Raw genomic sequence first — 25481 nt, 5'->3', positions numbered from 1 at the left:
ATAAATTTGGGGTTCCCCTCCTTTACCCCCCCCCCCCCCAAAATTTGGGGTTTCCCCCCTCAAATCTTCCCAGATTTTGGGGTCCTGTCCTTGATCCCCCCCAAATTTTGGGGTCCCCCCCACTTCAATCCCCCCAAATTTCGGGGTCCCCCCGACCCCAAACAAATCCCCCCCAAATTTGGGGTCTCTGCTCTTTATTGCCACACCCGGCCCCTCCCCCCTGCGGATTTTGGGGTCCCCCTGGAAATTTTGGGGTTTTGGGGTTTTTTGGGGGAATTTTTTTTTCTGATTTTGGGGGATTTTGGGGTTTTTTGGGGGGATTTTGGGGATTTTTTTGGGGGTGTTTTGGAGGGGATTTTGGGGGGATTTTTGGGAGGTTTTGGGGGGACTTTTCGGGAGATTTTTGGGGAGAGTTTTGGGGATTTTGGGGGGATTTGGGGTTTTTTGTGGGGAATTTTTTTGGGGTTTTGGGGGGATTTTTTTTGTTTTTGGGGGGATTTTTGGGGCCTTCTGGGGGAATTTTGGGGATTTTTTGGGGGGTGTTTTGGGGGGACTCTGGGGAGATTTTTGGGGAGATTTTTGGGGGGACTTTTGGGGGATTTGGGGTTTTTTGTGGGGAATTTTTTGGGTTTTTTGGGGGATTTTTTGTTTGTTTTTGGGGGGATTTTGGGGGGATTTTTGGGGCCTTCTGGGGGAATTTTGGGGATTTTTTGGGGGTGTTTTGGGGGGTTTTGGGGAGATTTTTGGGGAGAGTTTTGGGGATTTTGGGGGGATTTGGGTTTTTTGTGGGGAATTTTTTTGGGGTTTTTGGGTTTTTTGGGGGAATTTTTTTCTGTTTTTGGGGGGATTTTGGGGGGATTTTTGGGGCCTTCTGGGGGAATTTTGGGGATTTTTTGGGGGTGTTTTGGAGGGGATTTTGGGGAGATTTTTGGGGAGATTTTTGGGGATTTTGGTGATTTTGGGGTTTTTTGTGGGGAATTTTATGGGGGGCTGTTGGGGTTTTCTGGGGCATTTTTGGGAGGTTTTGGAGGGATTTTTTTTGTATTTGGGGATTTTTTGGGGGGTGGGTTTGAGGTGGGTTTTGGGGGGTTTTGGGGCTGTTTTTGGGGTGTTTTTTGGCTGTTTTTTTGGCTGTTTTTTTGGCTGTTTTTCGGGTGTTTCAGGGCTGGTTTTTGGGGTGTTTTTGTGCCATTTTTGGGGTTTCTCAGGGGCGCTTTTTTGGGGGGTTTTGGGGATGTTTTGTGCTGTTTTTGGGGTGTCTCAGGGGTGCTTTTTTGGGGGGTTTTGGGGCTCTTTTTGGGGTGTCTCGGGGGATTTGGGGCGGGTTTTGGGGTGTCTCGAGGGCGGTTTTTGGGCTGGTTTTGGAGTTGTTTTTGGGGTGCCCCAGGGGCGCTTTTTTAGGCTGTTTTTGTGCCGTTTTTGGGGTGTCTCGGGGGGATTTGGGGCTGGTTTTGGGCTGTTTTTTGGCTGTTTTTAGGGTGTCTCAGGGGTGGTTTTTGTGCAGTTTTTGGGGTGTCTCAGGGGCGGGTTTTGGGGTGTTTTGGGGCGGTTTTTGGGGTGTTTTGGGGTGTTTTGTGCCGTTTCTGGGGGGTCTCAGGGCGGGATTTGGGGCTGGTTTTGGGCTGTTTTTTTGGCTGTTTTTAGGGTGTCTCAGGGGCTGTTTTTGGGGTGTCTCGAGGGCGGTTTTTGGGGTGTTTTGGGCTGTTTCTGGGGTGTCTCAGGGGCTGTTTTTGGGGTGTCTCAGGGGCTGGTTTTGGGGTGTTTTGGGCTGTTTTCGGGCCGTTTCTGGGCCGTTCAGGGGGGCACGCTGTCGCGCACCCAGCGCAGGTACGGGGGGTTCCCCTGCGCCACCGGCAGCGCCACCACCTCGGGCACCTCGTACGGGTGGTGGCTCCTGGGGACACAGAGCGCCAAAAACACAACTCAGGAACCCCAAAATCCCAAAAACACAACTCAGGAACCCCCAAATCCCCAAAAACACAACTCAGGAACCCTGAAATCCCAAAAACCCAACTCGGGAACCCCAAAAACCCAACTCGGGAACCCCAAAATCCCAACTCGGGAACACCAAAATCCCAACTCGGGAACCCCAAAAACCCCCAAAATCCCCCAAAATCCCCCTCAAAATCCCCAAAATCCCCCCAAAAACGGCCCCCAAACCCCCTTGGGCACCTCGTACGGGTGGTGGCTCCTGGGGACACAGAACGCCAAAAACACAACTCAGGAACCCCAAAATCCCAAAAACTCAACTCAGGAACCCCGAAATCCCAAAAACACAACTCAGGAACCCCAAGATCCAACTCGGGAACACCAAAAACCCCCAAATCCCCAAAAATCTCCCTCAAAATCCCCCCAAAAACCACCTCCCAAACCCCCTTGGGCACCTCGTACGGGTGGGGGCTCCTGGGGACACAGAACGCCAAAAACACAACTCAGGAACCCCAAAATCCAAATCGGGAACCCCAAAATCCAAATCGGGAACCCCAAAATCCAACTCGGGAACCCCAAAAAACCCAAAAATCCCAACTCAGGAACCCCAAAACTCAACTCAGGAACCCCAAAATCCCAGCTCGGGAACCCCAAAGTCCCAAAAATCCCAACTGAGGAACCCCAAAACCCAACTCGGGAACCCCAAAAATCCAACTCGGGAACCCCAATACCCAAGTTGGGAACAGCAAAAACCCCAAAATCCCCAAAATCCCCCTCAAAATCCCCCCAAAAACGCCCCCCAAACCCCCTCGGGCACCTGGGACGGGTGGGGGCACCTGGGGACAAAAATCCAACCCAGGAACCCCAGAAAACCCTAAAATCCCAAAAACCCAACTGAGGAACCCCAAAACCCAAATCGGGAACCCCAAAAACCCCAAAATCCCCCTCAAAATCCCACCCAAAAACGGCCCCCAAACCCCCTTGGGCACCTCTTAGGGGTGGGGGCACCTGGGGGACAAAAATCCAACCCGGGAACCCCAAAAATCCAACCCGGGAACCCCAAAACCCAAGTCGGGAACAGCAAAAACCCCAAAATCCCAAAAATCCCAACTCAGGAACCTCAAAACCACAACTCAGGAACCCCAAAATCCCAAAAATTCCCCCCAAAATCCCTCAAAATTCCACCCAAAAACGCCCCCCAAACCCCCTCGGGCACCTCTTAGGGGTGGGGGCACCTGGGGGAGCCCAAAAATCCAACCCGGGAACCCCAAAAATCCCAAAATCCCCCCCAAAAATCCCCAAATCCATCCCCAAAACCGGCCCCCAAACCCCCCTGGGCAACTGGGGGACCCCAAAATCACCTCAGTCACCCCAAAATCCCAAAAATCCAACTCAGTCACCCCAAAACCCAACTGAGGAACCCCCAAAACCCCAGAATTCAAGCCAGGAACCCCAAAATCCCCCCCCAAATCCCAAATATCCCCCCCAAAAACGGCCCTGGGGGACCCCAAAACCACCTCGGTCACCCCAAAATCCAACTCGGGAACCCCAAAATCCAACCCGGGAACCCCAAAAAGTCCCCCCAAAATCACCCCGGGACCCCCAAACCCCCAACCAGGACCCCCCAAAAATCCCCTCTGGGACCCCCAAAATCTGCTCTGAATCCACCCAGGACCCCCAAAAATCCCACCCGGGACCCCCAAAATCCCCCCAGGACCCCCAAATTCCACCCGGGACCCCCCAAATCCCACCCGGGACACCCCAAAACCCCCCAGGGACCCCAAAATCCTCTCTGGGACCCCCCCCAAATCTGCCCCAATTCCCCCCCCCCACCCCGGACCCCCAAAATCATCCTGGGACCCCCCAAATTCCCCCCAAATCCCACCGAGGGCCCCCCAAAATCTGCCTCAATTTCCCCCCAGGATCCCCCAAATCCCCTCTGGGACCCCCAAAATCTCCCCAAAATCCCCTCAGGAACCCCCAAATCCCACCTGGGACCCCCCAAAAATCTCCCCAAAATCCCAGCACCCCCCCAGGACCCCCCCAGATCCCTCCAGGACACCCCAAAATCCCCCAAGGAGCCCCCAAAACAGCCCTGGGACCCCCCAAAATCCTCTCTGGAACCCCGAAATCCCGCCTGGGACCCCCCAAAATCTCCCCAAAATCCCACCTGGAACTCCCAAAACAGCCCTGGAACCCCCCAAAACCCCCCAGGAACCCCCAAAGCCCCCCAGGACCCCCCAAAAATCCCCCCTGGGACCCCCCAAACCCCCCAGGACCCCCCAAATTCCACCTGGAATCCCCAAAACAGCCCTGGGACCCCCAAAATCCTCTCTGGAACCCCCAAATCCCACCTGGGACCCCCCAAAATCTCCCCAAAATCCCCTCTGGAAACCCCAAAAACAGCCCTGGAACCCCCAAAATCCCCTCAGGAACCCCCAAATCCCACCTGAGACCCCCCAAAAATCTCCCCAAACCCCCAGCACCCCCCCCAGGACCCCCCAAATTCCACCTGGAATCCCCAAATCTCACCTGGGACCCCCCCAAATCCCGCCTGGGACCCCCCAAAATCCCACCTGGAACTCCCAAAACAGCCCTGGGACCCCCCAAAACCCCCCAGGAACCCCCCCAGGACCCCCCAAAATCCCCCAAGGACCCCCCCCAAAGGCCCCCAGGATCCCCCAAAATCCCCCCTGGGACCCCCAAAACAGCCCTGGGACCCCCCAAAATCCCACCTGGAACTCCTCAAATCCGACCTGGGACCCCCCAAAATCTCCCCAAATCACCCCTGGAACCCCCAGAACAGCCCTGGGACCCTCCAAAATCTCCCCAAACCCCCAGCACCCTCCCCAGGACCCCCCAAAATCCCCCCAGGACCCCCCAAAATCCCAGCTGGAACCCCCCAAAGCCCCTCAAGGCCCCCCCAAAAATCCCACCTGGAACCCCCAAAACAGCCCTGGGACCCCCCAAAATCCCCTCTGGAACTCCCCAAAGTCCCCCAGGACCCCCCAGGCCCCCCCATCCCGTCCCGTCCCCACCGCACGAAGTCGCTCAGCGCCGGCACCCGGGAGCTGCGGGTCTTGATCATCTGGGGACACAGGGACAGTGAGGGGACATCAATGGGGACACTGGGGACACTGGGGACATTGTGGGTGTTGGGGACACCTTGGGGACATTGGGGACAGTGGGGACACTTTGGGGACAGTGGGGACATCAGTGGGGACAGTGGGGACACCTTAGGGACACCTTGGGGACATTGGGGACAGTGGGGACATCAGTGGGGACATCAGTGGGGACAGTGGGGACACCTTGGGGACACCTTGGGGACATTGGGGACACTGGGGACATCAGTGGGGACATTGTGGGTGTTGGGGACACCTTGGGGACATTGGGGACAGAGAGGACACAGTGGGGACACATTGGGGACATTGTGGGACATCAATGGGGACACATTGGGGACACTGGGGACATTGGGGGTGTTGGGGACAGAGGGGACACTGGGGACACCTTGGGGACATTGGGGACATCACTGGGGACATTGGGGACAATGGGGACACCTTGGGGACACATTGGGGACACATTGGGGACATTGGGGACATCAGTGGGGACATTGGGGACACAGTGGGGACACCTTGGGGACATTGGGGGGACATTGTGGGTGTTGGGGACACTGGGGACATTGGGGACATCACTGGGGACACTGGGGACATCATTGGGGACACCTGGGGGGGGACATTGGGGACACACTGGGGACATTGTGGGACATCACTGGGGACATTGGGGACACTGGAGATGTTGGGGACACATTGGGGACAGTGGGGACACATTGGGGACATTGTGGGTGTTGGGGACATTGGGGACACTGGGGACACCTTGGGGACATGGGGGGATTGGGGACATTGGGGACACCCCAGGGACATTGGGGACAGTGAAGGGACATCATTGGGGACATTGCTGAGGACACCTTGGGGACACTGGGGGCACCTTGGGGACAACACTGAGGACATTGCAGGGGACAGTGGGGACACCTTGGGGACATTGGGGGACATCACTGGGGACACTGGGGACATTGGGGGGACTGGGGACATTTGGGGACATTGGGGACATTGGGGACATTGGGGACACCCCAGGGACATTGGGGACATTGGGGACATTTGGGGACATTGGGGACATTGGGGACATTTGGGGACATTTGGGGACATTTGGGGACACCCCAGGGACATTTCGGGGACACTGGGGACATTGGGGACAGTGAGGGGACAGTGACAGGACATCGTTGGGGACACCACGGTGACATTGGGGACATTGAGAGGACACCTTGGGGACATCACTGGGGACACCTTGGGGACATTGGGGACACGCCGGGGACACTTTAGGGACAGTGGGGGACATTGGGGACACCTTGGGGACATTTGGGGACATTTGGGGACACCCCAGGGACACCCTTGGGACATTGTGGGGACCTCAGGGACACCTTGGGGACACCTTGGGGACACTGGCGGCACTCTGGGGACACACTGGGGACATTGGGGACACACTGGGGACACCACTGGGACAATGGGGACACTGTGGCAACATTGCGTGGACACACTGGGGACAGTGGGGACAGTGAGGGGACATCATTGGGGACACCTTGGGGACATTGGGGACATCGCCGGGGGGATTGGGACAGTGAGGGGACATTGGGGACATTGAGCGGGACATGGGGGACATTGGGGACATCCTAGGGAACATTGGGGACATTTGGGACACCTTGGGGACATCACTGGGGACACTGAGAGATTGGGGACACATTGGGGACATTGGCGGGGGACATTGTGGGGACATCATTGGGGACATTGGGGGGGCACCGGGGACATTGGGGGGGGACATCATTGGGGACACTGAGAGATTGGGGACACATTGGGGACATTGTGGGGGGACAGTGGGGACACACTGGGGACATTGTGGGGACATCATTGGGGACATTGGGGACACCTTGCAGGGATCAAGGACATTGAGGGCACCTTGGGGACATTGGGGGGATTTGGGACATCACCCTGGGGACACCCTGGGGACATTTGGGGACATTTGGGGACACTGGCGCTGTCACTCACCAGCAGGACCTCGCTGTCCTCCTCCAGCTTGCCCTGCCACGTGTACCTGGGGACAGCGGGGACAGTGGGGACACCGTGGTGGCACCGCCCCGCGCCCTGTCCCTGTGTCCCCAATGTCCCCAACACCTTCAATCCCCCAGTGTCCCCCCAATGTCCCCCCAATGTCCCCCAGGCCCAAATGTCCCCCCAGTGTCCCCCGTGTTCCCTCAATGTCCCCAGTGATGTCCCCGATGTCCCCTCAATGTCCCCCTGTCTCCTCAGTGTCACCCCCACTGTCCCCAATGTCCCCCTGTCCCTGTTCCCAGTGTCCCCAATGTCACTGTGGTGTCCCCAATGTCCCCAGTGTCCCCAATGTCCCCCTGTCCCCATCCCCAGTGTCCCCAATGTCACCGTGGTGTCCCCAGTGTCCCCGTGCTGTCCCCGCTGTCCCCAATGTCCCCCTGTCCCCAATGTCACCGTGGTGTCCCCAATGTCCCCCAACATTCTCCATGTCCCTGCTGTCCTCGATGTCCTTGATGTCCCCTCAGCGTCACCCCCAGTGTCCCCAATGTCCCCTCAATGTCCCCTCAGTGTCCCCAATGTCCCCAGTGTCCCCTCAGTGTCCCCCCTCTGTCCCCCTGTCCCCAATGTCACCGTGGCGCCCCCAGTGTCCCCGTGCTGTCCCTGCTGTCCCCAATGTCCCCCTGTCCTCCCTGTCCCTGCCCCTCAGTGTCCCCATTGTCCCCCAACTGTCCCCAATGTCCCCAATGTCCCCCCAGCTGTCCCCAATGTCCCCAGTGTCCCCCCAGCTGTCTCCAATGTCCCCAGTGTCCCCAGTCCCTGTTCCCAGTGTCACCAATGTCCCCTCAATGTCCCCAGTGTCCCCCTGCTGTCCCCAGTCCCTGTCCCCTGTGTCCCCAATGTCCCCCTGCTGTCCCCACAATGTCCCCTCTGTCCCTAATAGCCCCAGTGTCCTCCCATCTCCCCAGTGTCCCCAGTGTCCCCAATGCCCTGAATGCCCCCAGTGTCCCCCCACTGTGTCCCCACTGTGTCCCCCAGTGTCCCCCAGTCCCCCGGTGTCCCCCAGTGTCCCCCCGCTGTCCCCACTGTCCCCGCTGTCTCCAGTCCCTCCTGGTGTCCCTGCTGTCCCCACTGTCCCCCAGTGTCCCTCAATGCCCTGAATGTCCCCAGTGTCCCACCAGTGTCCCCGCTGTGTCCCCAATGTCCCCCAGTGTCCCCCATTGTCCCCAGTGTCCCCGCTGTGTCCCCATTGTCCCCCCAGTGCCCCCATTGTCCCCAGTGTCCCTCAATGCCCTGAATGTCCCCAGTGTCCCACCAGTGTCCCCGCTGTGTCCCCAATGTCCCCCAGTGTCCCCCATTGTCCCCAGTGTCCCCGCTGTGTCCCCATTGTCCCCCCAGTGCCCCCATTGTCCCCAGTGTCCCTCAATGCCCTGAATGTCCCCAGTGTCCCACCAGTGTCCCCACTGTGTCCCCCATTGTCCCCACAGTGTCCCCGCTGTCCCCAATGTCCCCCAGTGTCCCCCAATCCCCTGAATGTCCCCAGTGCCCCCCCACTGTGTCCCCACTGTCCCCAGTGTCCCCCCGCTGTCTCCAGTGTCCCCCAATCCCCCGTTGTCCCCAATGTCCCCGTGTCCCCACTCTGCCCCCGCTGTCCCCAATGTCCCCAATGTCCCCAGTGTCCCCCAATGTCCCCAGTGTGTCCCCCCGCTGTCCCCAATGTCCCCCAGTGTCCCTCATTGTCCCCAATGTCCCCCTGCTGTCCCCCTGCTGTCCCCAGTGTCCCCCTGCTGTCCCCCAATCTCCCATTGTCCCCAGTGTCCCCCAGTGTCCCCCCAATGCCCTGAATGTCCCCACTGTCCCCACTGTCCCCACTGTCCCCAATGTCCCTCAGTGTCCCCCCGCTGTCCCCACTCACACCGAGGTCACTCCAGGGATGACGTTCACGCAGGCGGCCAAACGGCGCTGCACCAGGGACCTGGGGACAGGGACAGTGTCACCTGAGTGTCACCTGTGTGTCACCTGAGTGTCACCTGTGTCACCTGTGTCACCTGTGATATCTGTGTGTCACCTGTGTGTCACCTGTGTCACCTGTGTCACCTGTGTCACCTGAGTCACCTCTGTGTGTCACCTGTGTCACCTGTGTCACCTGTGATATCTGTGTGTCACCTGTGTCACCCCCTGTGTCACCAACCCCACCCAAACGCTGCTGCACCAGGGACCTGGGGACAGGGACACCTGTGTGTCACCTGTGTGTCACCTGAGTGTCACCTGTGATATCTGTGTGTGTCACCTGTGTCACCTGTGTCACCTGTGTCACCTGTGATATCTGTGTGTGTCACCTGTGTCACCTGTGTGTCACCTGAGTGTGCCACCCTGTGTCACCAACCCCACCCAAACGCTGCTGCACCAGGGACCTGGGGACAGGGACACCTGTGTCACCTGTGTCACCTGAGTGTGTCACCTGTGTCACCTGAGTGTCACCTGTGTGTGCCACCCTGTGTCACCTGTGATATCTGTGTGTCACCTGTGTCATCTGTGTCACCAACCCTGCCAAACGCTGCTGCACCAGGGACCTGGGGACAGGGACACCTGTGTCACCTGTGTCACCTGAGTGTGTCACCTGTGTCACCTGTGTGTCACCTGTGATATCTGTGTGTGTCACCTGTGTCATCTGTGTCACCTCACTGTGCCACCCTGTGTCACCAACCCCACCCAAACGCTGCTGCACCAGGGACCTGCGGGGACACCTGAGTGTCACCTGTGTCACCTGTGTCACCTGAGTGTCACCCTGTGTGTGTCACCTGAGTGTCACCTGAGTGTCACCTGTGAGTGTCACCTGTGTCACAAACTGCACCCAAACACCGCTGCACCAGGGACCTGGGGACAGGGACACCTGTGTCACCTGTGTCACCTGAGTGTCACCTGAGTGACCTGTGTGTCACCTGTGTCACCTGAGTGTCCCCCTGGTGTCCCCATCTGCCCAGCTCGGTGTCCCCAATGTCCCCTCAGTGTCCCCATTGTCCCCGTTGGTGTCACCTGGCCAGCTCGGTGTCCCTGTTGTCCCCTCAGTGTCCCCCCGCTGTCCCCTCAGTGTCCCCACTGTCACCTGGCCAGCTCGGTGTCCCCAGTGTCCCCGCTGTCCCCTCAGTGTCCCCACTGTCACCTGGCCAGCTCGGTGTCCCCGCTGTCCCCTCAGTGTCCCCTCAGTGTCCCCATTGTCACCTGGCCAGCTCGGTGTCCCCTCAGTGTCCCCAGTGTCCCCTCAGTGTCCCCATTGTCACCTGGCCAGCTCGGTGGCCACGCTGAGGTTGGGGCAGGTGACGAAGGCGGCCGAGAGCTCCCCGGTGTCACCCGCGCTGTCACCCGCGGTGTCCCCTCTGTCACCCCCGGCGGTGCCGTTCCCGGAGCCACAGCCACCGCCCGCGGCTGTCCCTGCTGTCCCTGCTGTCCCTGCTGTCCCTGCTGTCCCTGCTGTCCCTGCCGTCCCCTCCATGGTGGCAGCGGTGGCAGTGGTGCCCTTGGTGGCCGTTGTCACCGTCGCTGTCACCGTCCCCGTCGCTCTCCGGCCCAGCCCCGGCAGCAGCAGCAGCGACAGCGCCTGAGGGAGAGAGAGAGAGAGAGGGGATATCGGCCTGTCGCGATAGCGGTGACACCGGCCTGTCGTGATACAGGTGACACTGGCCTGTTGCGATAGCGGTGACACCGGCCTGTCATGATAGTGCTGACACTGCCCTGTCGCAATAGTGCTGACACCGGCCTGTCACAATACCGGTGACACCGGCCTGTCGCGATAGTGGTGACACCGGCCTGTCACGATACCGGTGACACTGGCCTGTCGCGATAGTGGCCTGCTGTGACAGTGGCCTGTCACGACATTGTTGGCCTGTCGCAATATCAGCCTGTCACAATACGGGCAATATCAGCCAGTCCTGCCAGCAGCCTGTCGCGACAGCAGCAATGTCGGCCTGTCACGATAGTGCTGACACTGGCCTGTCACGATAGTGCCTTGTCGCGATATCGGCCTGTCATGATATTGCCGATACCAGCCTGTTGTGATACTGGCCTGTTGCAATAGAGCAGTACTGGCCTGTCGTGATATCAGCCCGTCGCGATAGTGCTGACACCGGCCCGTTGCGATAGTGGCCTGCTGTGACATTGGCCTGTCACGACAGTGGTGACAGCGGTTTGTCACAGTACAGGCAATATCAGCCTGCTGCGATATCGGCCCGTCGCGACAGTGACGATATCGGCCCGTCATGTCGCGTGACACAGAGGATGTCGCAATAGCAGCGGTAGTGGCCTGTCACGATAGCAGTGACACAGCCTGTTGTGATATCGGCCTGTCACGATAGCAGTGACACAGCCTGTTGTGACACCGGCCTGTCGCGATAGCGGTGACACAGCCCGCCACAGTGTCAGCCCGATATCGCGACACTGGCGACATCAGGCTATCACAACAGCGGCCTGTCACGATACTGGTGACATCGGCCTGTCGCAATATGAGCAATGTTGGCCCGTCACGACAGTGCCCCATCGTGATATCGGCCTGTCGCGATAGTGGTGATACCGGCCTGTTGCAATATCAGCCTGTCGCGATAGCGGCAATACCGGCCTGTCGCGATAGTGGCCTGTCGTGATAGCAGTGATAGCAGCCTGTTCCGATAGTGGCCTGTCACGATAGCGGTGATACCGGCCTGTCGCGATAGTGCCCTGTCACAACAGCAGCAGCACCGGCCTGTCGCGATAGCACCCTGTCGTGATATTGGCGATAGCAGCCTGTCACGATAGAGGCTCATCGTGAGATCAACCTGTCGTGACAGCGGCAATACCAGCCTGTCACGACAGAGGCCTGTCAGGGTAGCGGCAACACCAGCCTGTCACGATAGCAGCCTGTCGCGACAGAGGCCTGTCGTGATAGTGACGATAGCGGCCTGTTGCGATATCGGCCTGTTGCGATAGTGGTGATAGCAGCCTGTCATGATAGTGGCCTGTCGCGATAGCGGCCTGTCGCGATAGTGACGATAGCGGCCTGTCGTGATAGTGGCCTGTTGTGATAGTGACGATAGTGGCCGGTCTGACAGTGACGATAGCGGCCTGTCGCGATATCGGCCTGTCGTGATAGCGGCCTGTCGCGATAGTGACGATATCGGCCTGTCGCGATAGCGGCCTGTCGCAAACCCCAGAACTCACAGAATTCAGGGAATTCCCAGAACTCCCAGAGTCACAGAACTCACGGATTTTACAGAATCACAGAATTCCCAAAATTCCCAGAATCACAGAATTTACAGAATCACTGAATTCACGGAATTCCCAGAATTCCCAGAATTTATAGAACTCACAGAATTCCCAGAATTCCCAGAATTCCCAGAATCACTGAATTCAGGGAATTCCCAGAATCCCAGAATTCCCAGAATTCCCAGAATTCTCACAATTCAGACAATTCACAGAATCCAGAGAATTTACAGAATTCCCAGAATTCCCAGAATTTATAGAACTCACAGAATTCCCAGAATCCCAGAATTCCCAGAATTCCCAGAATTCCCAGAATTCCCAGAATCACTGAATTCCCAGAATCCCAGAATTCCCAGAATTCCCAGAATTCTCACAATTCAGACAATTCACAGAATCCAGAGAATTCCCAGAATCCCAGAATTCAACTGAATGACAGACGGCGCCAGCCCCTTCTGCAGATCATCAAAAATCACATTAATATTAATATAAACATTAATATTAATATTAATATTAATATAAACATTAATATTAATATTAATATTAATATTATCATTAATATTAATGATATTAAACTGACTAATGAACGGCTCAATCCCCTCATCCACGTCATCAATAACGATATTGATATTGATATTAATGATATTAAATTTACTGACAGACAACGCCATCCCCTCCTCCGCGTCATTAATAATGTTATTAATATTAATATCAATATTAATATTAATGATAGCAAACTGACCAATGAGAGGCTCAATCCACTCATCCATGTCATCAATAATGATATTGATATTAATATTAATATTAATGATATTAAATTTACTGATGGACGATGCCATCTCCTCCTCCAGATCATCAATAATGATATTGATATTGATATTAATATTAATAATAATGATAATAAATTTACTGATGGACGACGCCATCTCCTCCTCCAGATTATCAATAATGATATTGATATTAATATTAATAATATTAAATTTATTGATGGACAACGCCGTCCCCTCCTCCAGATCATCAATAATGACATTGATATTAATATTAATATTAATAATATTAAATTTACTGATGGACGACGCCATCTCCTCCAGATGATCAATAATGATATTGATATTATTGATATTGATATTATTGATATTAAACTGACTAATGAACGGCTCCACCCCCCCATGCACGTCATCAATAACGATATTGATATTAATACTGATATTAATGATATTGAACTTACTAATGACAGACTCAATCCCCTCCTCCAGGCCATCTGGAATGCAATTAATATTGATATTAATAGTAATATTAATGATATCAAACTGACCAATGAAAGGCTCGATCCCATCTGTGTTATCACTAATGATATTAATATTAGAAGTAATATATTATTTATTAATGAAGGGCTCCATCCCCTCATCTGCATTATTATTATTGATATTAATAGCAATAATGAGAGTAACAGTAATATTATTATATTAACATTAATATTTTTATATTAATACTAATATTAATGATATTAAACTGACCAATGGCAGGCTCAATCCCCTCATGCGTGTCATCAATACCGATATTAATATCGATATTAATGATAACAAACTGACCAATGGCAGGCTCGATCCCATCTGTGTCATCAATACCGATATTAATATCGATATTAGCGATAACAAACTGACCAATGGCAGGCTCGATCCCATCCCTGTCATCAATACCGATATTAATATCGATATTAGCGATAACAAACTGACCAATGGCAGGCTCGATCCCATCCCTGTCATCAATACCGATATTAATATCGATATTAGCGATAACAAACTGACCAATGGCAGGCTCGATCCCATCCCTGTCATTAATAACGATATTAATATCGATATTAGCGATAACAAACTGACCAATGAACGGCTCGATCCCACCCGTGTCATCAATAACGATATTAATATCGATATTAGCGATAACAAACTGACCAATGGCAGGCTCGATCCCATCCGTGTCATCAATACCGATATTAATATCGATATTAGCGATAACAAACTGACCAATGAACGGCTCGATCCCACCCGTGTCATCAATAACGATATTAATATCGATATTAGCGATAACAAACTGACCAATGAACGGCTCGATCCCATCCATGTCATCAATAACGACATTGGTATTGATGTTATTATTAATGATATTAAATTTCCTAATGAAAGGCCTGATCTCCCAATCTGTGTAATCAATGACGATATTGATTAGCAATATTGAGCTGACTAATGAGTCACTCAATCCCTTAATCCGTGTCATCAATAACGATATCAATATTAATATTAATATTAATATTATTAATATTAATATTAATAATGTTAAACTAATGAGCCACTCAATCCCTTAATCCGTGTCATCAATAACGATATCAATATTAATATTAATAATGTTAAATGACTAATGAGCCACTCAATCCCTTAATCCGTGTCATCAATAACGATATCAATATTAATATTAATATTAATAATGTTAAACTAATGAGCCACTCAATCCCTTAATCCATGTCATCAATAACGATATCAATATCAATATCAATATCAATATTAATATTAATAATGTTAAACTAATGAGCCACTCAATCCCTTAATCATGTCATCAATAACGATATCAATATTAATATTAATAATGTTAAACTAATGAGCCACTCAATCCCTCCATCCGTGTCATCAATAACGATATCAATATTGATAATATCGTATTTACTGATGAAGGGCTTGATTCCCTCATCTGCGTAATCAATAACGATATCAATATTGACATTAATAATATTAAACTGACTAATGAACGGCTCGATCCCCTCACCCGTGTAATCAATAATGAAATTGATATTGATATTAATGATTAAACTGAGCAATGGAAGGCACGATACCATCCCTGTCATTAATAACGATATTGATACTGATATTGATATTATTATTAATATTGATATAAATATTAATGATTAAACTGACCAATGGAAGGCACAATACCATCCCTGCCATTAATAACGATATTGATATTGATATTGATATTAATATTATTATTAATATTTATATTAACATTAATGATTAAACTGACCAATGGAAGGCACGATACCATCCTTGTCATTAATAACGATATTGATATTGATATTAGCGATATTAATGATATTAAAGTGACCAATGGAAGGCACGATACCATCCTTGTCATTAATAACAATATTGATATTGATGTTGATATTGATGTTAATATTAATGATTAAACTGACCAATGGAAGGCACAATACCATCCCTGTCATTAATAACGATATTAATATTGATATTGATATTGATATTGATATTAATATTAATGTTAATGATATTGAACTGACCAATGGAAGGCACGATACCATCCCTGTCATTAATAACGATATTGATATTGATATTGATATTAATGATATTAAACTCACTAATGAAAGACTGAATCCCTTCATCCTCGTCATCAATATCAATATTGATATTAATGATATTAAACTGACCAATGGAAGGCACGATACCATCCATGTCATCAATAATGATATTAATATTGATATTGATATTGATATTAATGATATTAAACTGACCAATGGAAGGCACAATAACATCCCTGTCATCAATAACGATATTGATATAATTGATATTAATATTAATATTAATGATTTTCAATTGACAAACGAAAGGCTCGATCCCCTAATCCGTGTCATCAATAACAATATTGATATAATTGATATTAATATTAATATTGATTTTAAATTGACAAATGAAAGGCTCGCTCCACTAATCTGCATCATCAATAATGATATCGATATTATTGATATTGATATTAATGATTTTAAATTGACAAATAAAAGGCTCGATCCCCTAATCTGCATTATCAATAACGATATCGATATTATTGATATTGATATTAATGATTTTAAATTGACAAATAAAAGGCTCGATCCCCTAATCGATGTCATCAATAACGATATTGATATAATTGATATTGATATTATTAATTTGAAATTGACAAACGAAAGGTTTGATCCCCTAATCGATGTCATCAATAATGATATCGATATTATTGATATTGATATTGATATTAATGATTTCAAATTGACAAATGAAAGGCTCGATCCCCTAATCGATGTCATCAATAACAATATCGATATTATTGATATTGATATTAAAGATTTTAAATTGACAAATAAAAGACTCGATCCCCTAATCAATGTCATCAATAACGATATTGATATTATTGATATTGATATTGATATTAATGATTTTCAATTGACAAATGCAAGGCTCGATCCCCTAATCGATGTCATCAATAACAATATTGATATTATTGATATTGATATTAATGACATTAAATTGACAAATGAAAGGCTCAATCCCCTAATCTGTGTCGTCAGTAACGATATTGATATTATTGATATTGATATTGATATTAATGATTTTAAATTGACAAATGCAAGGCTCGATCCCCTAATTGATGTCATCAATAATGATATTGATATTATTGATATTGATATTAGTGATATTAAATTTACTAATGCAAGGCTCGATCCCCTAATCCATGTCATCAATAACGATATTGATATAATTGATATTGATATTATTAATTTGAAATTGACAAACGAAAGGTTTGATCCCCTAATCGATGTCATCAATAATGATATTGATATTATTGATATTGATATTGATATTAATGATTTTCAATTGACAAACGAAAGGCTCGATCCCCTAATCTGCGTTATCAATAACAATATCGATATTATTGATATTGATATTGATATTGATATTAATGATTTTCAATTGACAAACGAAAGGCTCAATCCCCTAATCAATGTCATCAATGATATCGATATTATTGATATTGATATTGATATTAATGATTTTCCATTGACAAACAAAAGGCTCGATCCCCTAATCCATGTCATCAATAACGATATTGATATTATTGATATCGATATTGATATTAATGATTTTCAATTGACAAATGAAAGGCTCGGTACCCTAATCGATGTCATCAATAACGATATCGATATTATTGATATTGATATTGATATTAATGATTTTCAATTGACAAAAGGCTCAATCCCCTAATCGATGTCATCAATAACGATATTGATAATAACATCAATATTGCTATTAACGATAATAAATTCATTAATGAAGGGCTCGATCCCCTCGTGCGCGTCACCGGTAACGAAGCGGCCGCAGCTCAGAGCCCCGGGGACACCTGGGGACAATGGGGACATTGGGGACACCTGGGGACAGCTGGGGACACCTGGGGACAGCTGGGACAGCTGGGACAGCTGGGACAGCTGAGAGACACCTGGGGACATTGGGGACACCCAAAATACACCTGGGGACACCTGGGGACACCTGGGGACACCTAAAATACACCCGGGGACACCTGGGGACACCTGGGGACACCTGAGAGACACCTGGGGACACCCGGGGACAGCTGAGAGATACCTGGGACACCTGGGGACACCCAGGGACAGCTGGGACAGCTGGGGCACCTGAGAGACACCTGGGGACACCTGGGGACAGCTGGGGCGGCTGCAGCGCTGGCCTGTCGCAATAGAGGGATATCGCGATATCGGCCTGGGGGGGACAGAGGGATATCGTGATATTGGCCTGTCACAATGGAGCGATATCGCGATATCGGCCTGTCGCGATAGAGGGATATGGCCATATCGGCCTGGCACATTGGAGGAATATCGTGATAATGGCCTGGGGCGACAGAGGGATATCGCGATATCGGCCTGTCACAACAGAGGGATATCGTGATATCAGCCTGGTGCAGGAGAGGGATATCGCGATATCGGCCTGTTGTGATAGAGGGATATCGCGATATCGGCCTGTTGTGATAGAGGGATATCGCGATATCGGCCTGTTGTGATAGAGGGGCATATCGCGATATTGGCCTGTCGCGGTAGAGGGATATCATGATATCGGCCTGAGGGGATAGAGGGATATCGCGATATCCGCCTGGCATGATAGAGGGGGATATCGCGATATCGGCCTGTTGTGATAGAGGGGCATATCTCGATATCGGCCTGGTGCAGGAGAGGGATATCGTGATATCGGCCTGTTGCCATAGAGGGATATCGCGATATCAGCCTGGTGTGGTAGAGGGATATCACGATATTGGCCTGGGGGGACAGAGGGATATCACGATATCAGCCTGTCGCGACAGAGGTGTATCGCGATATCAGCCTGGTGTGACAGTGGGATATCGCGATAGCAGCCTGTCGCGATAGTGGCAATAGTCCTCTGCTGCGATATCAGTGGGTTGCAATGGAGGTGTGTCGCGATATCAGCCTGTGCGATAGAGGGATATCGCGATATTGACCTGTCACGATAGAGGGGTATCGTGATAGCGGCCTGTCGCGATACCAGCCTGCCGTGATAGAGCTCTATCGCGATATCAGCTGCCACAGTACCCGTCTGTCACGATATCAACCCATCGCACCGGGCACACACTGTGATACCGGCCTGTCGCGACAGAGATATATCGTGATAGCAGCCTGTCACGACACCAACGACGCCGGCATGTCGCGATAGCGGCTGTCACGATATCAGCACATCGCCGGCATGTCGCGATAGCGGCTGTCACGGTAGCTGCTCTGAGATTGGCATGTCGCGATATCTGTGCCGCGACATTCACGTCGCGACACCGGCGCGTCGCGATAGTCACGACGCAGCCCCGGTGTGCCGAGGTGTTTGTTTCACGATATTCCTGTCGCGACAGTCGTGTCGTGATATCCACACTGCGATACGTGTGTCACGATAGTCCCGTCGTCATATTCCCGTCGTGATATTCCTGTCGCGATAATCACGTTGCGATATTCACACCCTGATAACTGTGTCGCGATATTCACGTGACATTCACGTCGCGACGCTCACGTCGCGATACTCATGTCGCGATAGTCGCGTCGTGACAGCTCCGTTGCAATATTGGCGCTGTGGGAGTCGCGTCGGGATATTCCTGTCGCGATATTCCCGTCGCGATATTCCCATTGCGAGGTTCATGTCACGACATTCACGTCGCGATATCGACGCCACGACGTTCATGTCGCGATAGCCCTGCCTGTCCCAACAGCCACGTCGCGATAACCCGCCATGTCGCGACATTCACGTCGCGATAGTCACATCGCGACGCGCCGCGTTTGTGTCGCGATATCCAGGTTGCGACGTTGCGACATTCGCAGCGCAACGTTCACGTCGCGACATCTGAGCTGCTGCAGCCACGTCGCGATATCCATGTCGCGATATCCATGTCGCGATATCCATGTCGCGATATCCATATCACGATATCCATGTCACGACGGTCCCGTTGCGTCGTTCACATCGCGATATCTGCGTTGCGACAGTCCTGTCACGACATTCACCCTGCGATGTCACCCGAGCCAGGTCGCGACAGTCCGGTCACGACAGCCATGTCACGATATTCATGTCGCGATATTCATGTCGCGATATCCATGTCACGATAGTCACACCACGACGTTCACATCGTGATAACCCGGCATGTTGCGACATGGCCACGTCGTGACGGTCATGTCACGATATCGCGATATTGGCGTTGCGACGGTCACGTCACGACATTCATGTCACGATAGTCCTGTCGGGACCTTCACGTCACCACGGTCATGTCACGATATTCACGTCGCGATATCCGTGCCGTGATATCCGTGTGACGATGCTCATATCGCGATATCCGCGTCGCGACAGTCATGTCACGATACTCCTGTCACGACAGCCCCGCGTGTCGTGACAGACACAACGTGTGGCGTTACGCGTATCGCGATATCCCTGTCACGACATCAGCCCTATCGCGATATCCCAGTCGCGATACCGGCCCTATTGTGATATCCCTGTCACGACATCAGCCTTATCACGATATCCCTGTCACGATATCAGCCCTATCGCGATATCCCTGTCACGACATCAGCCCTATCGCGATATCCCTGTCGCGATACCGGCCCTATCGCGATATCCCCGTCACGACATCAGCCCTATTCCGATATCCCTGTCGCGATATCGGCCCTGTCACGATATCGGCCCTGTCGCGATATCGGCCCTGTCGTGATATCGGCCCTGTCGTGATATCAGCCCTGTCGTGATATCAGCCCTGTCGTGATATCGGCCCTGTCACGATATCGGCCCTGCCCAGTCACGATATCCCCCCGTATCACGATATCCCAGTCCCCATATCGTGATACCCCTCCCCTATATCGCAGTGTCCCTTCCCCGTATCGCGATATCCCCCCCATATCGCGATATCCCCCCATATCACGATATCCCTGTCCCCATATCGCGATACCCCCTCCCACATCACATCCCTTCTGTCGTATCGCGATATCCCCCTCCTGTATCGCGATATCCCCCTCGCATCCCAATATCCCCATCCCCGTATCGTGACACACCTCATCATGTCACGATATCCCCTCCCCATATCACGATAACCCCCATATCGCGATATCCCTCCTCCACGTTGCGATATCATCCCCATGTCGCGATATCCCCAGCCCCATGTCGCGATATCCCTCCTCCACATCCCAACATCGCCCCCACATCGCAATATCCCCCCCATATCACGATATCCCCTCCATATCGCGATATCCCCTCCATATCGCGATATCCCCCCTATATCGCGATATCCCCTCCCCCATATCATGATATTCCCTCCCCCATATCGCGATATCCCCTCCCCCATATCGCGATATCCCCTCCCCATATCGCGATATCCCCTCCCCATATCACGATATCCCTTCCCCCCATATCGCGATATCCCCCCCATATCGCGATATCCCCTCCCCATATCACAATGTCCCCTCCCCATATCACGATATCCCCTCCCCCATATCGCGATATCCCCCCTATATTGCGATATCCCCTCCCATATCGCGATATCCCCTCCCCCCCTATCGCGATATCGGCTCTCACCGCCCAGGCCGCTCTCATTGGCCGATGGCTCCTCCTGGGGGGGGGGAGGGGTCAGAGCCCAAAGGGACCCAAAAACCCCAAAACGGCCCCAAAACCCCAAATCTGACCCCAAAAACCCCAAACCTGACCCCAAAATGGCCCCAAATAACCCAAAACGGCCCCCAAAACCCCAAAATGGCCTCAAAATTCCCAAAATGGCCCCAAAACCCCCAAAATCGCCCCAAATCTGACCCCAAAAGGCCCCAAAAACCAACAAATGGCCCCAAAATTTCCAAAATGCCCCCAAAAAAACCCAAACCTGACCCTAAAATGGCCCCCAAACCCCAAAATGGCCCCAAAATTCCCAAAACCCCAAAATGGCCCCAAAACCAAAAAAATGGCCCTGAAACCTGACCCCAAAATCTGACCCCAAACCCCCCAAAAACACCCCAAAAAACCCAAATTCACCCTCAGCCCCAAAAACCCCAAATCCGACCCCAAAACCCCCAAACTTTGACACCAAAAACCCCCAAATCCGACCCCAGAACCCTCAAAATCTCACCCCAAAATCCTAAAACCTGACCCCAAAAACCCCAAAATGTCCCCAAAACCCCAAAATCTGACCCCAAAATCCCCCCCCAAAATCTGAACCCAAACCCTCAAATGGCCCCAAAAATAAAAAATGGCCCCAGAACCCCAAACCTGAGCCCAAAATCACCCCAAAAATGCCCCAAAACCCCAAAATGGGCCCAAAACCAAAAAATGGCCCCAAAAATGCCCCAAAAACCCAAAATGGCCCCAAAAATAAAAAATGCCCCCCAAAAACCCCAAAATGGCGCCAAAACCAAAAAAATGGCCCTGAAACCTGACCCCAAAATCTGACCCCAATCCCTCCAAAATCACCCCAAAAAACCCAAATTCACCCTCAGCCCCAAAACCCCCAAATCCGACCCCAAAACCCCCAAACTTTGACCCCAAAAACCCCCAAATCCGACCCCGGAACCCTCAAAATCTGACCCCAAAACCCCAAAATCTGACCCCAAAAACCCCAAAACGGCCCCAAAACCCCAAAACAGCCCCAAAACCCCAAAATCTGACCCCAAAATCACTCCAAACCCTGACCCCAAAGCCCCCAAACTTGACCCCAAAATCTGACCCCAAACCCTCCAAAATCACCCCAAAAACCCAAATTCACCCTCAGCCCCAAAAGCCCCAAATCTGACCCCAAAACCCCCAAATTTTGACACCAAAAACCCCCAAATCCGACCCCAGAATTCCCAAAACTTGACCCTAAAATCCCCAAAATCTGACCCCAAATTCTGACCCCAATCCCTCCAAAATCACCCCAAAAAAACCCAAATTCACCCCCAGCCCCAAAACCCCCAAAATCTGACCCCAAAATCTCTCCAAAAACCCCAAATCTGACCCCAAAACCCCCAAATCACCCCAAATTCCCCAAAATCTGACTCCAAATCAACCCCCAAGCCCCCCAAAAGTGACCCCAAAATCCGACCCCAAATGCTCCAAAATCGCCCCAAAATCCCCAATTTACCCCAGCCCCAAAATCTGACCCCTAACACCCCAAAATTGCCCCAAAACCTCCAAATTCACCCCAAAACCCCCAAAGTGACCCCGAATCCCTCCCACCCTTAGGACCCATCACCCGACCCCAAAATTACCCCAAAACCCCCAAAGTGACCCCAAAAATCGCCCCCAGCCCCAAAACACCACCCCAAAATCCCCCAAAGTGACCCCAAAATCCCCAAAGTGACCCCAAAAATCGCCCCAGCCCCAAAACACCACCCCAAAATCCCCAAAGTGACCCCAAAATCCCCCAAAGTGACCCCAAAACCCCCAAATCCCGACCCAGCCCTAAAATTACCCCAAACCCCCCAAAATGACCCCAAAACCCCTCCCCAAAATCACCCAAAAGTGACCCCAAAATTGCCCCAAATTCCCCCAAAACCCCTCCAGACCCCAGCCCCAAAATCCGAACCCAAAATGACCCCAAAATCCCCAAAGTGACCCCAAAAATCGCCCCCAGCCCCAAAACCCGACCCCAAAATGACCCCAAAACCTCCAAAGTGACCCCAAAACCCCCAAAGTGACCCCAAAACCGCCCCCAGCCCCAAAACCTGACCCCCAAAATTGCCCCAAATCCCCCAAATTGACCCCAAAACTCCCCGAGACCCCAGCCCCAAAACCCGACCCCAAAATTACCCCAAAATCTCCAAAGTGACCCCAAAACCTCCCCCGGCCCCAAAACCCGACCCCAAAATCCCCCAAAGTGACCCCAAAACCCCCAAATCCCGACCCAGCCCCAAAATGACCCCAAACCCCCCAAAGTGACCCCAAAACCCCTCCCCAAAATCACCCAAAAATTCCCCCAAACTGATCCCCCCAAATCCCCTCCCAGCCCCAAACCCGACCCCAAAATTGCCCCAAATTCCCCCAAACCCCCCTAGACCCCAGCCCCAAAATCCCAACCCCAAAATGACCCCAAAACCCCCAAAGTGACCCCAAAACCTCCCCCAGCCCCAAAACCCCACCCCAAAATTGCCCCAAACCAACACCAAAATTACCCCAAAACCCCAAAGATCACCCAAACCCCCCGAGACCCCAGACCCAAAACCCGACCCCAAAATTGCCCCAAACGCCCCCAAAATAATCCCAACCCCTCCCAGAGACCCCAGCCCCAAAACCTGACCCCAAAATGACCCCAAAACCCCCAAAGTGACCCCAAAAATCACCCCCGGTCCCAAAACACCACCCCAAAATTGCCCCAAACCCCCCCAAAACCACCTCAAATCCCCGAGACCCCAGACCCAAAACCTGACCCCAAAATCCCCAAAGTGACCCCAAAAATCGCCCCCTCCCCAAACCCGACCCCAAAATGACCCCAAAACCTCCAAAGTGACCCCAAAACCCCCAAAGTGACCCCAAAACCGCCCCCAGCCCCAAAACCCGACCCCCAAAATTGCCCCAAACAACAACAAAATTACCCCAAAACCCCAAAGATCCCCCAAACCCCCCCTGAGACCCCAGCCCCAAAATCCCAACCCCAAAATGACCCCAAAATCCCCAAAGTGACCCCAAAAATCACCCCCAGCCCCAAAACACCACCCCAAAATCTCCAAAGTGACCCCAAAACCCCTCCCCAAAATCACCCCAAAATTCCCCCAAACTGACCCCCCCCAAATTCCCCCCCCAAAATCACCCAAAAGTGACCCCAAAATTGCCCCAAATTCCCCCAAAACCCCCCAGACCCCAGCCCCAAAATCCCAACCCCAAAGTGACCCCAAAACCCCCAAAGTGACCCCAAAAATCGCCCCCAGCCCCAAACCCGACCCCAAATCCCAAATAACCCCCAAATCCCCCCAAATTCTGCCCCGAATTCTCCCAGAATTTGCCCCCTCCCCAAAATTCGCCCCAAAATCTCCCCAAAATCGCCCCCTCCCCAAATTCCCCCCAAATTTCCCCAAAATCTCCCACAGAGCCGTCCCTAAGTCGCCCCCTCCCCAAATTCACCCCAAACATCTCAAAATCGCCCCCAAACTCGCCCCCTCCCCAAAATTCCCCCCAAATTTCGCCCCAGGCCGCGCCCCCTCCCCAAACTCACCCCAATTTCGCCCCCTCCCCAAATTCACCCCAAAATCTCCTCCCGATTTCGCCCCCTCCCCAAATTCAGCCCCGGAACGGCCCCGGCTCCGCTCAGGCCCCGCCCCCTCCCCAGACCCGGCCCCAGGCCCCGCCCCCTCCCCAAATTCCCCCAAACTCCGCCCCCGCTCGCGCCCCCTCCCCAAATTCCCCCCAAATTCCCGCCAACCCCCCCCCGGATCTCCCGCCAAAACCCCCAAATTCCCGCCAAACCCCCCCGGATCTCCCGCCGGATCTCACCAGGCCCCGCCCCCTCCCCAAACCAAGCCCCGCCCCTTCCCCTCCCCCCGCGCCCCCTCCCCAAATTCCCCTCCCCCCCCGCCCCTCCCCCCCCCTCACCGCTCCCGCGCTCCGCTCGCGCCGCCGCCGCCCCCACGTGACCCGCGGGGCCCCGCCCCCGCCCCGTGACGTCACCGCCGCCGCCGCCGGAAGCGACCGGGGGTGGATGAGGGGGGAGGGGGGAGGGGGAGGGGGGGAGTCCCCGCCCCCCCTTTTTCCCCTCTCTCCCCTCCCCCACGCCCCCCCCCTCCGTTCGCCGCCCCTCCCCCCCCGGGGCTCCCTGGCCTCGCCCCGCCCCCACCCCAGCCCCTCCCCACCATAGCCCCGCCCCCTCGCTCCAGGCCACGCCCCCTCCCCGCTTTAGCCCCGCCCCTCCCCTGGC

General features: G+C 52.4%; 1 protein-coding gene and 1 long non-coding RNA gene across 2 annotated transcripts; both read right to left on the bottom strand.

The window, feature by feature from the left end:
• Positions 1-1721: 1721 nt before the first annotated feature.
• Positions 1722-10518, bottom strand: LOC131093374 (protein CutA homolog). The gene is made up of 5 exons (XM_058040523.1): positions 10307-10518; positions 8941-9000; positions 7026-7071; positions 4968-5017; positions 1722-1894 (listed from the first exon to the last, which is right to left on the bottom strand). Exons 1-5 carry the CDS (start codon positions 10516-10518, stop codon positions 1795-1797), a joined length of 468 nt encoding a protein of 155 aa, XP_057896506.1. The 3' UTR covers positions 1722-1794.
• A 26-nt stretch (positions 10519-10544) lies between these two features.
• On the bottom strand, positions 10545-25214 carry LOC131093465 (uncharacterized). Its single transcript, XR_009115578.1, has 3 exons — positions 25160-25214; positions 21185-21218; positions 10545-10623 (listed from the first exon to the last, which is right to left on the bottom strand). It is a non-coding gene; the product is annotated as an uncharacterized LOC131093465 (long non-coding RNA).
• Positions 25215-25481: the final 267 nt, after the last annotated feature.

The sequence above is a fragment of the Melospiza georgiana genome, chromosome 25 (genome assembly GCF_028018845.1).
Source record: "Melospiza georgiana isolate bMelGeo1 chromosome 25, bMelGeo1.pri, whole genome shotgun sequence".
NCBI lineage: Eukaryota > Metazoa > Chordata > Aves > Passeriformes > Passerellidae > Melospiza > Melospiza georgiana.
This window is presented reverse-complemented; position numbering and strand designations above follow the sequence as displayed.